Here is a 17,386-nt window from a genome sequence, read left to right on the forward strand (position 1 = left end):
GAGTTGTGAGGTACCATATTGGCATTCATTTCAAGCATTTACATATGTAAGCTGTTTCTGAGCACTAGCAAATCGAGAATCGCTGGAAAACCTGTTGTTAGCTGTATGATTCATTCCAATAAAATAATGAGAAACATCATATTCATGGAAAAAGAATTATTGTAACTTGCAGTATGAGAGTATGCTATTTGAAGGCAGCGACACACTGAAGATTCAACCAAAACCCATTGTTCTTGGTGCAATTTGTTATTATTAAATTTCAGTCAGTAACATATCTGTGATTAAAGTTTTCAGCTAGTGGTAACATGCTGTGATTGGTTATTGGCAGTAGTTGTTGGTTTAGCATAGTGAGTAGCGTCACTAATCAGTACAAAGATTGAAACGGAGGGCAGTGGTTCACATCAAAGAACTTTCAAATTTTTTTGTCCTAACATTTGTGTTTTCATTATGTTCTGATACATTCTTATTAGTTTAATATAAGTATATACTATAATATTTGATGTTATGTAAATATAAGTTCACCTTTCTTCAAGGCGTGAGTTTGTTCGATTGGCTTCATCTAGAGGACAGCTTGTGCTACTTGTATAAAGATAGTTTGCTACTTTTTCTTTTATGCTTCATAATTCACATGTTGCAAAGATTCTGCCACTGGGTAGGATCAGTGATCAAGTAAGACTGATCTTGGGGTTTTACTAAAATGTGGGAATGATGAATATCTTATGTGGAAAAGTATTGCAAATTTGTATCTTACTGTTTGTAATGGAACTTCTATAAGCCTGTGTCCTTATTGATTGGACATGGTACTTTCCTTTTCATGGATGATGGAGGAAATGTGCATTTTAATAGAGGTAATGGGGAAATTTTACGTACGACCTTTTAGTAAACAGTGTGATTTACGAACTAGAAACATCCTGCAACTGCTGCTGGAGTGCGTTGTGATTGCATATACCAAATTTGGCCCACATACTGTATTTACAAGTCATATCATTTCTGAGCATTCAGCAGCACGTTGAACTTAGCACGCTCAATGTTGACGTTTGACAGCACGATCTGTGTGCCGACGGCTTTAGTATAAGTGAATGAGTCAGAAATTGAGACTATTGTATTACTCCCAGTTTAATTCACAGTAATTATTCATTCTATGAGTATGTTGTTTGGTTCTCTGTACTCTTACAAGCATACCAGTGGAATTATAGACCACTTTAAATCTTTGCTGACATCAGTGACATATGCAGTTCAAGCACCACATAAATAAAAACTATCTTCTATGCACTCACGAGACAAGACATTTTACAACTGCTTGCACAAATATTTCCTCATTAAGTAAATTGTATTGTAACTGTATCATGTTCATTCATCCACTTTCTACTAAAATGACAAGGAAAGGGTGTGGTTCAGTAGTTTCTTGATACTCTACATATCTTTTGTCATAGGTGGGTCTTGCAACGAGGTCTACAGGCAGTTTAAAAACAACGTACTTAGCACAATTTCATTCAATTTACAACTGAAGCTTGTTATTATTTAATTATAACAAATACACAATTTGTCCATTTGTAAGATTAAAAATTATAAAATAGTTTTCTTATTCTTACAGCAGTATCATGAAATCTCTATACAATATTTTAAGACTGAATTTTATTTTTTTGATTTTTCAGCTGTTGATGCATGAGACTGTCAGAAACATATTTTCTGAATGGTCACTTACATTCGTTGGATTTTGCTTGTGTCTCAGTCAGTATAGTTGAATCTGAATGTCTTCTCAGTGGGAAATGTGTGCTTTGTATCTCCTGTCTTGAGCTGTTACTGGTTCACTAATTAATTATGGTTGTGATAATATAAAGCTCTTCACAGTTAACAAAATGTATCTTCAATTTACAGAATAAGCTAAGAAGAGCAGCATATCCAGTTCCTTTAAAAACTTCAATTGCAGCTGTTGGAGTTTTCACTGGTCTCCACTATTACAACTATGGACCAGTGCCAAAGATTGTGTCACAAATTGCTGTGAAAATCAGGTAAAACTATTGTGGCATTTTATAGAGACTTATGGCAGTTAAGAATAGTCGCTGTAAGAGAATACATTACAAAAGCCTAAACATTTTGGCACAGTTCAAAAAAAGAATTTCATTGTTCTCTAAACCTGTCACTTGCGAGCAAATTTATAGTTGTGGTACATTTTGTTGCCTTTTTTTTTTTTTTTTACAAATTGCTGCTTTATGATAGTTAAACAGTGTTGGGCTACAAAAGATCCTGTGTGTGGGTTCACAGCCATCAAACATTGATTTAAAAAGTTTTTTTTTTTGTTTCACTAAGGCTGTATATTGCTTGAATTAGATGCTTTATTCGCCACTGTTTTCCATTTTCAAATTCTGTACATTTAATTTCTGTGTATGTTGTTTTCCATGCTGTGTAAGCCTTAGTTATGTAAGTGGTGACCCAGACATGGTATGAACATGCAATCTTCTGATCTGCAGTCAGTTCACTACCAAGATTACCAGCAATCTGGAAACAACTTTATTAATGTTTGCTGATACCACAGGCATTTCAGTCAACAATTATCAAAATCCATAAAACCCTGTACTTACCCAAATAATCATAGTGATCTGGAATCAGCAAGATGGATCACAATTTGAACAAAAAGTGATGCCAGCCATGGACACAAGATAAACAACAGGCAGATCATCATCACACAGCAGTTAACAAGCCACATTGAAACAGTTGGTATGACCATGGCAGCAGTATGACATTCAAACAACTCCACAAATGGTACAGCTGCCAGCATACCCCACCACATTGCAGCTGTTGTATGTATCAGACAGGCATACAGGCTTGGCTTCCTGATTGCATGCTTACAGCTCAGTGCACATCTGACTATAAGCTAGATGAACATTCATGCTTGAAAGCACTAACAACTCATCTATAGCCACAACATACTGACTATTGACTTAGGCCTTGGCACCCCTTTCACACAGACATTTGTATTACGGTGTTGCCAAGCCAATATTAATCACCAGCTTCATTGCTCATTATGTATTAATGGAATATTCCACAGCACAGTAATTGGCATACAAGGGTATCCTGCCTATGGCACAATAAGGAGGGTAGACAACACCAATGCTTATGAAAACCTACAGAAGTAGTCTCTGACTGATTTACAAATACCAACAGAGTATAGTGGTGCAAGCACAACACTGTACATCATATTGGTACCACAACTGAAAAAGACATTTTGAAGAATGCTGGCAGAATTTTCCTGGAGCACGAAACAGAATGCTCCAAGCTGGGATATTCATTGTTCTGAGAGCCTGTGGTCTTCATCTTTGCACCTAGTTCACATAAAAGACTGATCATGATGCCCCTGTAGTGATTACCATACTTTATGTGACAGGACAGTCCAAGGCAGGTGCACTTTTCTTAACTTCCAAGATTTCAGGTGAGGATTTGCCACCAGAAAAGTTTTCAACGTCACAAATTGCTGCAGAGAGTTCAACAAAATAGATGTGGCACCGCATGACATCTTGAAGATAGCAATATTTACACTCTTTGACCTGTTTGAATTTTTATTTATGCCATTAGGTCTCAAAAATGCAACAAGGACTTGGCAACATTTTGTGGATGAGGTGTTAAAGGAGCTTCCATTTTGCTTCACATTTCTTGATGAGATTCTAGTGTTCTCATTAAACTCCCAACAACATGAAACACATGTGCAGCATGTGTGTCAGCAGCTATGTAACTACTGTATAGTATAGAATAAAGAGAAGTTTGTCATAAACAATGCAGAAGTAATCCCCCTGGGACACATGGTTTCAGCAGATGACAACTATCTATTACCGGAGAAGACAGCAGCTCTACAAGCCTTTCTGAAGCCACTAGACTACAAGCAATAATGATGTTTCCTGACAATGGCCTGTTTCTATCACTGACACTTCCTGGCAATGGGGGCTACACAAACACCACTTACAGGTGTGATTTCAGGACACTTCATCACAGGTCAGCAATCTCTCAAGTGGATCCCAGAGATGGAAAAAGCTTTCTGCATTCTTCAAGTGTGTCTAACTTGAGTGCAGTGCTCCTTGCTCATCCATGGCCATCTATGCCCCTGTCAGTAGTCAGAGACAGAAACCAAACAGCAGTAAGTGCAGTCCTACATCAACAAATCAACCAGCAATGGCGTCTGTTATTTCTTTTTTCAAAACATTGCAACTCGCAGAACAGTGTGAGAGAGAGCATACAACAGAGTACTGCTTGCAGTTTTGTAGTTTATGAAACTTGTAATTATTTCTTAGTGCGAAGCTCACCCTGCGACAATGTACACCAAGCACAAACTGAAGATGTATGTCACATAAAAGGAGCAAGAAACATCATGACTGATTGCTTAACTCTCCACCACTCAGACTGATACAGACTGCAGCTACAGCATTTATTGGCTGAACTTTCCCCAAGACTGCACATTACCCAAATCCCAGTGCCTAGCACTAAGTTAACACTGTGATGCAACAACTCTTAGCAGAAGCCGAGATCCTCCATTTCACCAAAACTCCAAAAAGTTTCTTTTGACAATGTTCACAATCTGAGGCAGCCTGGAACAAATATGACCACTGTTTTGTGGGAATTGATTAAAAAAGATGTCTGTATATGGGCATATTATTGTATTTGTTGCTATAAATGCAGACTGGGTTAAAATGTGCTCACTGACATTGGACAGTTTAAACAGTGTCTGGCAGAATTTGAACATCCACATCTGTGATAGCTACAGATATCTTTTCACAGTGGTGTTCAGTTGTACAGAATTGATGGAACCTATACCCCTTGAGGACATTTCTGCTGAGACAACACCAAAGACATTTGTTGCCATTTGGATAGCAAAACTCATTTACTCTTTCCACACACTACAGATGAGGGCCAGCAATTCAAATCTCTTTTGTTCTAAGAACTGTCCAACATTTGCAGCATACAGAATCATCATATGGTAAGTTACCATCCCACTAATAATGGATGGTAGAAAGGTGACACAGTTCCTAAAGGCAGCTCTCATGTGCCACAGGGAGATATGGGTCCCTTGGTCTTTTTAGGCCTCCGCACAGTGTACTAGCCGGACACTGGAGCATCAGTAACAGAAATTGTGTTAGGTGAACTTTTACCCATTCTGGCAGACTGTCTCACACCTGCGTTGCTGCCACTACAGCGGAACTGCCACAGTTGGTTCAACAGCTCCAAGACATCATAGCCAAGATCTGTCATCTACTTGCTTCTCATCATGGCAGATGCTCCAATTTTGTTCAGTACACTGTGGGTGGATGTACTTGCATTATGCTCCACACATATCTCATCAAATTACACTCCACCCACTGAATATTGGTCCCTTTCCAGTGTTGCAATAAGGAGATCACACCAATGAGATCTTGCATCAGCAAAACTGCAAAGGTCTCTGTTGTGTGGGTCAAACCAGTGTGGGTCCTCCTCCTACAGGACATCATGCCAATACTGCAAGCCTTACCACATATGGAGACATCTGTGCAGACATCACCTAGTTGCAACTTCCTCCATCAGCCAGCAGCCATTTCACTGCCACATGCAGTAGCTGCCCCATGGTCAGCAATCTGCACAAGAGCTGGCCAGCAAATAGTGTTTTAATTTCCTTGCATTCCATGTTCTTTGCATGATGAGGTTGTGGGAATAATTAACCCATCAACCGATTTTAGGGTGTGTTTCATCTGGTACAGGGGGTATCTTAGAAGTTACTCACAATGTTATCAGTGGTCATTTGTGGATGTTGATGTGTTGCAAAACATAAATGGTACTTCTGTATGCTTCAGTTCTATGTAACTTTTTTGTGTGGTATGTAAACCTCATCCACTGGTAGATTGGACATGAACTCAAAAATAAAGAGGCATGTTCCAAATTTATTGTCACTCAATTAGGGCATAAATAATCTTGCAAAACATAATACTAGGAAACTGTGTTCATACCTGTAGCCTAATGACTATACAGCCCAGATATGTTATAGTGTACCATGTAGGTCTGGATGAAACTACCAGAACCAAGTATTCGTGTGGCCTTTCGTTCTGAGCCATATTTAATAACAATACGCCTCTAGCAACTAACCGCCAATTCCAACAAAGACAAATAATGTTAAGAGCTTTTTAAGAGTGTAGTTTTCCTGTTCAGTAACAAACAAGAACACTCACAGAAACAATAATATTTCAAAATGTACTTAACTGTAATTGGTATTTGTCAATTCACATGTGAGCTAAGTAAGGTTGACTGCTTACCCCAGCAGCAGCAGGGTAAGTAGCATGGCCACTGTGGATTTAGAGGTTGTGAGAGAGGAAATGTTTTTGGGACCCTCTCTTAAAGTTTTGAAAGCTAGAACACAATGATTCTGGTGTGATAAGTGGCTGAGCGCACAAGCAGAAAATTTACTGGTTTTCTTAGTTTACACAGGCATTTACAGGTATACAGAAAAATTGTACTTTCTTTTTCTTAAACATAAAACAAATAATCCTTAAAACATTACAGTCATGCAAATTTATAAGAATGTTGACTGAAGTTCTTAACTTCACAAGTTTCCTTTTTTTAAAGCATCAGAACCAATAACCTGTTAAAAAAACTTAATATAATTCAAAATATTTAAAGGTAATTACTGAAAATCTGAATTACCCAAAATTTTCTTTTCCTTAAATGCTATAACCAATAATATAAAAAAATTAAAATCATCCAAGGTATTTAGAATAATCATTAAAGCTCTAGATTGCCCAAGTTTTCTTTTCTTTAAACATTAAAACCAATAACTTAAAAAAATTATAATATTCCAAGGTATTCTTTTTAAAACAATTAAGCTGAAGTTCAAAATAACTTTCACTTAATTTAACCATAACTGGCTATAGGTATACTGACATGTGATTAATCAATCCGATTATCATAAAACCAGTGTTATGATAGTTATCAGAAAAAACCTATAACAAAATTTAACTACAATTTACATAAGTATAACATGTGCTGATGCAGTTGCACACAAATCAACCTTTCATCAGTATCAGATACATCAGTAAGTGGGTCACTTTACTACATTCCCAAGCTAAGAACAATCATTGCAAATGAAAAATTATCACTATCAGTCTTAACCAACTTTACATTCACCTGCCTCTTGAACATGAGACATTTTGTAACAATATGATTTAACATAGCTTTGTGATCACAGAAATTTATTCACCCCCTTACGTGTAAGTTTCAGCCGATGGAACCTGAAAACATATATTCACAATTATGAAGTGCCCTGAAGCTGACATCACTTCTCTAGAATACCATGCACATAATTCAATATGATTTGTCAGACCGGAAAGCATCCAACAGAAAGGCATCTCATTAGCCACATGTACCACGGAAATTTGCAGAACACTGCCAGTGTACAATTTCATGACACTACAGCTAATGATAAGCCCAATCCACTTTTCAGTGCTACATCCAATATGATGTGTCCCAAAATAAATGGGAAAAACGCTCCTGAGACTTGCCAACCGAAAATAGCTAAATTTAGAGGATGACCCGGCTTGCGACTGGATTCGATCACAGACAGACGAATTATTTTTCCAGTGGAGGTGAATGATTCAGTTCAAATTCCAAATGCCAATCTCACCAAATTCAGCAGCAGTTTAGGCACTAATTCTGATGTGATGCACTTCTCACCATCCACTGACTAAACAGCAACCTCTGGGCTGCCAATCCATCAAATACACAATGCTACAGCACTTGCCGTGCTTCAAGTACACAACTAGTGTGTGCCTTGCCCTCACTACATGGCTTACTCCACCCTCCATCATCCAGAGTGCCAGTTACCTAAGGCTTGCCCAGCATGTGTTTAAAAGCGCTATCCCTATATGTCATATCTGGCCACAGAACAATTTTTATTTGCACAAAGGCACACTGATGCTAGAAATCAATAATTTGGACTGCTGGAAGCTGTAATCAATCATGGTACTTTTACTTGGTAACAACCACACAAATCTAGTAAATGCATCTACAATGACAAACAGATATTGATTACCATCGTTAGTGCATGGAAGCAGACTGAGATAATCTATGAATAATTTACCCATTGGTTTAAATTGCCTGATGGAACATAAAAGCTCTTTCTTTACATCTGTATCCGCCTTTATTTCAGTTTTGATCTTGTGCACACCCAAATGCTCTCAGCACAAGGATTGATGGAAGCAAGTGAAAATGGCAGGCACCAGTTTTTGCAGGACATAAATCTTTAACCTGTCATTGTACTTAGTACAGTAACACAACTGCTACTTGTGCGAGAAATAGCCTTCCACCTCATGTCCTCCCTTCAACTGTTCAGTAACTGGATTTAAGTCCTGGTCTCTATGTTGTTCCTCCCCTAATTCTCTAAACAGCTCAGGAATCTTGGTTAAAATAGCTGCCGCCACTATTCCTAATGGATGTTCCACCACAGCTTCCACAGGAGGTGGGGCTGAGATAGTCTCGTTTGGATCTTTCATAACAATATCTTTGAACATACAACTCAGGGCATTCACTACCTGATTGTGTGTGCCCCTAATATGTTCAACATTTAACTAAAAGGCTGGAATTTGAACTGCCCTGTGGGCTACTCTTCCAGTCTTACGTCTGCACACCAGGACCCAGCTTAAGGCTTGATTATCTGTTTCTGCATGGAATCTTCCATGTTCAAGGTAGAATCTAAATGTTCCCAAGGCATACAAAACTGCCAATGCTTCAAGCTCAGATACAGAATAATGAGTCTCAGGTCCTGATAACGCCCTCAAGGCCTAAGCTACAGGCCTACATTATCTCTCTTGCTCTAGCAAGAGAACAACCATGACACCAGAATTAGATACATCTGTTTGTATGAAAAATGGCAAATTGAAATTAGGAATGCCAAACACAGGGAAATTACTCAAGGCCTTAAATGGCACTTGCTGTGAGTCCCCCCATTTTTACCTTTTGCTCTTCTAACGAAGTCAGTTCTGGAGCGCAACAGTTTTTACCATTCCAGTGAAATGAACTATGTTTTTTTTCATTCCATTGTCTAGGAAACTTGTAAATTGCTTGTGTTCTACATTGGCTGACATTCATCCTTTCAGCAGATGCAACATACCATAGGAAGGAAATCTCTTCCCGCACTAACGTGACCTTATAGGGTGGCATGGTCAACCCAGCTTCCCTAAGGCGACTCAGAACTTGCCTGAGGTATTCTAGATGTTCTTGGAAGTCCAAACTATATACCACTATGTGATCCAGATAATTGAAGACGCATTGAATACTGGACCCAATAAACAGGACAGCTCTGCAGCTCCCGTAGCCAAGCCAAAAGGTACCTGATTAAACCCAAATAGTTTATAAATGGTACAAAATGCAGTTATCAGCTTAGACTGTTCATCAGATAGTATGCTTGATTTAAATCAAGAACAGTGTAGATCTGTGCTCCACGAAACCAAGTAATGCAACTCCAGTACTACCTTTTTATTCAGAGCCCTGTAGTCAGCTACTGGTTTAGACCCAGAGCCATTAGGCTTGGGCACGAGTAAAATAGGTGCTGTATGAGGCAAAACAGATGGCCTAATCACTCCATCTGTTAACAGCTGGTTGACAATCTCATGCAATTCCTGCATTTTGGGTGGCAAATGCTGATAAGATGGTCATCTCACTGGTATATTATCCATTAAACTGATCTTACAATGTATTTCATTAATTACCCCTAACAGATCAGTAAGAACCTACAGAAACTCCTTTAATAAACCAATTAACTGCTGAGCCTGGCTGGACAGTAAATGCTGAACATTGAATGGATTTTCTTTAGTTTGAATCGGACCCACCATGGAAGAATCCTGGTGAGCACAAAGTGGAACTCTTTCCCCAGACAGAAATTTAAAATACAACCTCATGCTGGAATAATCTAGACAGCACTGGGTCTCTTGTAAAACATTACATCCTAATATTGCTGTTGCATAGACAAGGCTTGCTCCCGCAACTTAGATATAACTTCAACCTTCTTAACATCCCCATTTATTGAATGGACATCATTAATCCTATTGACCAAATGGTCTGCCAGAGCATGCAATCATGTGAGCTTGGCGCAAGAGGGGGAGGAGCCTTCCACTAGGGCAATACCTTTCTGAATGATGACAATCAATGATGAATATGCTGTACTTGCAGCACTTAACTCCTTGACTGTCTGTAAGGTGACGTTTATAGGCTTCTCCAATATCCCCTGCAGCCACTGGCATACTTCCACAGTTGTGTCCTCCTCGGATGCCTTTCCAATTAAGATCTTGTACTACAAGCAATCCTTATGTATATACTTTAGCCCCAGGACACCTCATAAATCCGTATTAAACCAAAGCACAAAAACTACAAACAGTACCAGAATAAAACAAAACACTTCCTTACAGTTCTAATACAACAGAGCTTAAATACATCAGTTTATGCCTGTGTTATACTTTGTAATTATGCTCTGTGCTAACAGTTGGGATCATTTCTTAAGGTTTTGAAAGGGAAAAGTAACCTTTTAAGCTGGTCAAGCTAGAACACAACAGTTCTGGTGTGATAAGCAGCTGAGTACAGTGGCAGAATATTTATTGGTTTTTCTTAGTTTACACAGGCATATACAGGCACATATGGAAATTTCGTACTTTCTTTTTCTTAAACATTAAGACAAGTAATTCTTAAAACATTAAAATCAATCATGCAACATTTTTAGAATACTGGCTGGAGTTCTAAAATTCACAAACTTCCCTTTTTTTCTTTTCTTTCTTTCTTTTTTTTTAAATGGCTTTTTTAAAAAATTCTAAATTACCCAAAATTTCCTTTTCCTTAAGCATTAGAACCAAAAACTTAAGAAAAATCCAAGATATTTAGAATAATCACTGAAGCTCTTGTTTGTCCAAGTTTTCTTTTCTTTAAACATTAAAACCAATATCTTTTTTTAAAATTAAAATCATCCAAGATATTCTTTTTGAAACAGTTAAGTTTAAGTTCAAAGCCAATTTCACATTAGTGCATCGTAACTGGCCATAAGGATACCAATATGTAAATAACTAAATGGCAGTTCAACTGATCCGGTTGTTAGAAAACCAACATTAGGATGGTTACCAGAAAAACCTACAACAAAATTATTTACAATTTACAGAAGCATAACATGCAACTGCACACAAATCAACCTTTAAATGTCTGCTTGTGTCTGTGTATGTGCGGATGGATATGTGTGTGTGTGCGAGTGTATACCTGTCCTTCTTTCCCCTTAAGGTAAGTCTTTCCGCTCCCGGGATTGGAATGACTCCTTACCCTCTCCCTTAAAACCCACATTCTTTCATCTTTCCCTCTCCTTCCCTCTTTCCTGAAGAAGCAACCGTTGGTTGCAAAAGCTTGAATTTTGTGTGTATGTTTGTGTTTGTTTGTGTGTCTATCAATCTGCCAGTGCTTTTGTTTGGTAAGTCACATCATCTTTGTTTTTAGATATATTTTTTCCACGTAGAATGTTTCCCTCTATTATATTCATTTCATCAATATCAGATACATTGCTCCATCGATCACGTTACTACAGTCCCTAGCTAAGACAAACACTGCAAATGACAATTTATTGCTGCCAGACTTAACTACTCACATCACCCTGGCTCTTGAAGATGAGGTGATTTGGAATAATACAGTTAAATGTAGCTCTGTAATCACAGAAATTAATTAACCCCCCTTATATGCAAATTTGGGCCAGTGGAACCTGAAAATATGTATTCACAATTACAAAGTGCCTGAAGCTGAGATCACTTCTGTAGAATACCATATTCATAGTTCAATATAGCCCAGAAAGTCTACTACAGAAAGGTATCCAATTAGCCACATGTAACATGGAAATTTGCAGAACACTACCAGGGCACAATTTCTTGACACTACAGTCAATAATAAGCCTACTCTTCAGTGCTACATCCAATATGATGTGTCCCAGAACAAAAATGAAAAATTCTCCTGAGACTTGCCAACGAAAAACAGTTTAATTTAGAGGATGACCCTGCACACAATCAGAGTTGATCACAGATGAATTAAGGTTCCAGTGAAGGTGAAAGATTCAGTTAAAATTCCAAATGGAATGCCAGTAATCACCAAATTCAGTAGGAGTGTGAGTCACTAATTCCAATGTCATGTGCTTCCTGCCATCTGCTGACTAAACAGTGACCTCTGGGCCTCTGACCCATCACACAGACAATGCCGTAGCACTAACTGCACTTGCATTACACAACTAGCATGTGTTTGGCTCTCACTACATGGCTTACTCCACCCTCTGTCATGCAGACCAGTAGTTACCTTATGCTCACCTGACGTGCATGCTTAAAACCACTATCCATGCTTGACATATCTGATCACAGTACAATTTTTATTTGTATAAAGGCACACTGGGCAAGAAATTGATATGGTCGCATGTATGCACTGCAGAAACACAAACCAAAAATCATATGACTGTGTGAGCTTTATTGTTTGTCTTCTAGTTCTGACAAGTCACTGGCATGCACATCTTGTAGTGATCAGTAGCTGTGGTATAAATTTTAACACTGAAGCAACATGCATTCATGAATGTGCATAACAGAGATATTCATCCTCAGGTGCCGTACATATTTGTATCAGGGAATATAAAATTAAATTAAGACTTACTTAATACTTCATGCAGAATGAAAATAAAAAATAAAATGAAAGGCATGGTTATGGCCTTAAAGAAAGAAGTGTAAAGTATAAGTTAGGGAGAGAAATCTTAGTATTTGGGAAGCAGAAAGTATGAGCAGGTCATTAGAGTCAGAATCACACCTGTGAGACAGGCAGAAAAGATTCTTAGCTGTTGTTTTGAGGATATAATTAAGAAAGTGGCCTTGTATGGAGCAGAATCATGGACACTGAGAAAGTAGGAAGAGAGGAGAATGGAAGCTGTGAAATCTCAACACAGCCCAGAATGGAGCTGATCACCTGGACTGATGAAGTCAAGAATGAAGCAATACTCATAAGATTGGAGGATGTTGCTGACAGTGAAGAATAGGATGCTAGACTGGGAGATTGTCTTCTGATAGAGGCAGTTGTAGGTTTTATTATGGGGAAGAGAGAGCGGGGCAGAAGAAGGTGCTAGATGCTGGATGATGTCAGTGGTCCACAATGGGGTTACCAAAGAATGAAGGGGTTGCAGAATACAGAGGACTATGAAGTTTAACGTGTCACAAGTGGAAGAAAAATGACATCCAAAAAATGAAGTGTTATGAATTATGCTGACTTTTAATGGTAAGTACTTGGGGGCCACAGCCATCTCATTGCACACTTAATACAGCTATTCTATTGGGGGCTCATAATGTACTAATTTATGTAGGTTACCAATTAATAATAAGACCGATGCCATCTCACAATGTCAGTTTTGGGTCTTGAGCAAAAATGTTTGATGACTACTTGTCTAGATTACACATTTACACTTGGACATAACTGTTAGGATGAATGTGATCAATAACAGCGAATAAAGCATCTTATTCATATAATTTATAGCCTGAATAGAATCATGAATTTTTTAAATTTATGTGTGGCTTAAGTGAATGCATAAACAACAAACATTGATATAATCAACTAGGGAGAATTATATTGGAACTAGACTATTCATACACATCTTGCTTATTGCTTGCATTAGATTGACACAGACTTTTTAGTACGAAAGATGATACAAAATGATATTTTAAAAATTTGGGAGATTTTAGTGGATGCAGTTTGGAAAATTTTCCGGCAAGGAACCTGTAGCCAGAAATGTGAAATAAAGTTTCTACAGCAGGAGGAGGTATTTGACCTCCTGTCACTTGGATAGCTACCATTCCATCCACTGACTTTACATTGCTGTTGAAGATGGAAGACCAGAAACTCACAGCTACAGTAGTCTACCTAAGTCTGTGTATGGAAAGTTGTTTACTTAGTGTTTGCCATCTTTCAGTTTACCCATTCCATCCACATGTGCTGTGCTCTCAACATGCAGCTAGTCAACATGAATCACTGTGCAGTTGTCTGATTATTGTGCTTTATGTGCTGTAGTTAAGTTCTGATACCATGAAGGCAAGAACTTACTGAAATGCATTTGAGATATGGTGGAGCTCATGGAAATGCCAGTGCAGCTCTTCAATTGTATGCAGAAAGATTCCTAAATAGGTGACTTCCTAGCATCCCATAATTGAGCATGTTGATCAGGATTGAGAGAGAGAGAGAGAGAGAGAGAGAGAGAGAGAGAGAGGAACTGTGTCAGATGATGCACATCAGGTAGGTGCAAGGAGGAGGATATGAACCCCCAAATTTAAAAAAAAAGACATTATGAAACCTGTAGCTGCCAATCCTAGATCAAGCACATGTGTAATTGCATAAATAAATCACATAGACCATCACATCAACTTAGAGAAAGCTTTTGACAATGTTGATTGGAATACTCTCTTTCAAATTCTGAAGGTAGCAGGGGTAAAATACAGGGAGTGAAAGGCTATCTACAATTTGTACAGAAACCAGATGGCAGTCATAAGAGTCGAGGGACATGAAAGGGAAGCAGTGATTGGCAAGGGAGTGAGACAGGGTTGTAGTCTCTCTCCGATGTTATTCAATCTGCATATTGAGCAAGCAGTGAAAGAAACAAAAGAAAAATTCAGAGTAGGTATTAAAATCCAGGGAGAAGAAATAAAAATGTTGAGGTTCGCTGATGACATCGTAATTCTGTCAGAAACAGCAAAGGACTTGGAAGAGCAGTTGAATGGAATGGATAGTGTCTTGAAAGGAGGATATAAGATGAACATCAACAAAAGCAAAACGAGGATAATGCAATGTAATCAAATTAAGTCAGGTGATGCTGACGGAATTAGATTAGGAAATGAGACACTTAAAGAAGTAAAGGAGTTTTGCTATTTTGGGAGCAAAATAACTGATGATGGTCGAAGTAGAGAGGATATAAAATGTAGACTGGCAATGGCAAGGAAAGTGTTTCTGAAGAAGAGAAATTTGTTAACATCGAGTATAGATTTAAGTGTCAGGAAGTCGTTTCTGAAAGTATTTGTTTTTAGTGTAGCCATGTATGGAAGTGAAACGTAGATGATAAACAATTTGGACAAGAAAAGAATAGAAGCTTTTGAAATGTGGTGCTACAGAAGAATGCTGAAGATTAGATGGGTAGATCACATAACTAATGGGGAAGTATTGAATAGGATTGGGGAGAGGAGAAGTTTGTGGCACAACTTGACCAGAAGAAGGGATCAGTTGGTAGGACATGTTCTGAGGCATCAAGGGATCACCAATTTAGTATTGGAGGCCAGTGTGGAGGGCAAAAATCGTAGAGGGATACCAAGAGATGAATACACTTAGCAGATTCACTAGGATGTAGGTTGCAGTAGGTACTGGGAGATGAAGAAGCTTGCACAGGATAGAGTAGCATGGAGAGCTGCATCAAACCAGTCTCAGGACTGAAGACCACAACAACAACAACAGACCATGCTCAGTGCTCGGCTATATCTGTTCTGCAATTGACCAGTTAAAACTATAGGACAGTCTCATTTTGTACTATGGCAGCAATTCTCACAGTGTTTCCTTCATTGTTGTGCTGCTGTTCCTAATTATCCATACCTTGTGCTGTTTACTGATGATTCCCCTTTTACGAGGGAGGATGTTTTTAATTCCTGCAATAGCCACAAGCTGAAAATCCGTACACTACCCATACAAGAAGTGACATCTTACGATTATTTAGACTGTGAATGGTATTTGAACACCTCTAGAGATTGCCTTGCGCAGACCTGTATAGGATGTTCCCTTGAAAGTGCATGTTTGTTTGTGGATTCAGAATGATTGTGCTCCAGTACACTTTGATAATCAGACCTGGGAATATCTCACAGACAACTCCAGGGAGAGAGTAATCAATAGTAGATGCTCAATTCTTGGGCCCATGTGCTCCCATGACCTCAGTTCATTGTGTACTCAACACCAGAAGGAACAGTACATTTTCTTATTGAGCACATTTTACAGCATCAGTACCATCAGAGGGGTCTGTGGAATCTTACAGAGAATCACACATTATGTAGTGAAGTTGGCAGTTCTCACACTGAACATTTACTCTAAAGTAGTGAAGCCACAGATCTGGTTTAAAGTATTTGATTGTACTCAACTGGTTTGTCAATAAAAGTTTCCCAAACTACACTATTCTGATATTTCATTCAACATACCAAAAGCAAAGAAAGTGCATAGAAACTTTATTTCACACTCCTCACTGTACGTTCCTTATTGCAAAATGTTCCAAACCGCACCCTCTACAATTTTTAAAATGTCATTTCGTAATACCCTGTAGAGGTTAAATCATTTAACTACCTACTAAGTGCACAAAACATAAATATTTGTAACTGAATATGTAATGTTTCATTATAGACCAGAGTGATAGGCTATCCTAACCTTCTGGCTAGTATTTTCTAAGGAATTGGAGGGTAGCAAAATGAGAGCATCACCTATCATCTGCCAAAACATGATCTCAAGCTATGATCTTTAACAGATCATATAATAGTAATGTCATATTATCTCCTTTTCAGGAACAATTTGTTGTGGAAAAAATGAAACCACAAAATGATATCATGTTTAGTCGGCAAATATTTATCCAGTTGAATAAATACAAATAAGGTGATATACCAAATGCAAGGGCATAGGAATAGTGACATTTCAGTCATGGGGATGATTGGCAGACACAAATTCCAAAGGGAAAAATTTGCAATTGTATTGATCACACTTCACGTAAAAGATATTTCCCTGTTTTTGAAAACTAATTTCTCTTTTGTTATTTTTCATTGTAGTGGAGTTCAGAAAGGCTGGCAAATATTGTGCAGTGAAGCTGCTGTGTGCACAGTACTGGGAGTGGGCTCTTGGTCAGTTCTTGTATTAGCTCTGCGTTACACTCTCAAAGCCCTTTTCACATATAAAGGTTGGATGTATGAGGAAGGTGGTCGTGGTCGAAGTGTGTCATTGGCTACCAAACTGTGGCTTCTCAGTGTTAAAGTGCTCACATTTGCAACAAAGCCCTCACTGTATAGTTATCAAGGGATTTTACCAAGGTTACCAGTGCCTTCCTTGAATGAAACAATAGAAAAGGTAAGATGTGTATTAAAGTATCATATTACATTTAAAAGACTTACTTTTTGTAGCAGTGATATTAAAAAAGTCAGTATTGGTCAGGGTGTAGACTGTTATATAGTCATAAACCACTCCACAGAATTAGATATTATAAATGACGTAAGTGGTTTGGGGCACCAAGGATTAACAGATGACTTAATCTTCACTTTAATGCTCTTCTGTAAATTTTTATTATGTAAATTTGTTTACAGAATTTGCATTCTATAAATCTATATATTTA

General features: G+C 38.1%; 1 protein-coding gene across 1 annotated transcript in view; it reads left to right on the forward strand.

Annotated features, from left to right (window-relative positions):
• Positions 1–17,386, forward strand: part of LOC126268959 (carnitine O-palmitoyltransferase 1, liver isoform-like) — a 180,382-nt gene that overhangs the window by 89,778 nt on the left and 73,218 nt on the right. The window contains exons 4-5 of the mRNA XM_049973958.1: positions 1,879–2,012; positions 16,830–17,124. Coding sequence (XP_049829915.1) covers positions 1,879–2,012; positions 16,830–17,124 — 429 coding nt within the window. The remainder of the gene's footprint in view (positions 1–1,878; positions 2,013–16,829; positions 17,125–17,386) is intronic.

This window comes from Schistocerca gregaria, chromosome 1, assembly GCF_023897955.1.
Source record: "Schistocerca gregaria isolate iqSchGreg1 chromosome 1, iqSchGreg1.2, whole genome shotgun sequence".
NCBI classification, from domain to species: Eukaryota; Metazoa; Arthropoda; class Insecta; order Orthoptera; family Acrididae; genus Schistocerca; species Schistocerca gregaria.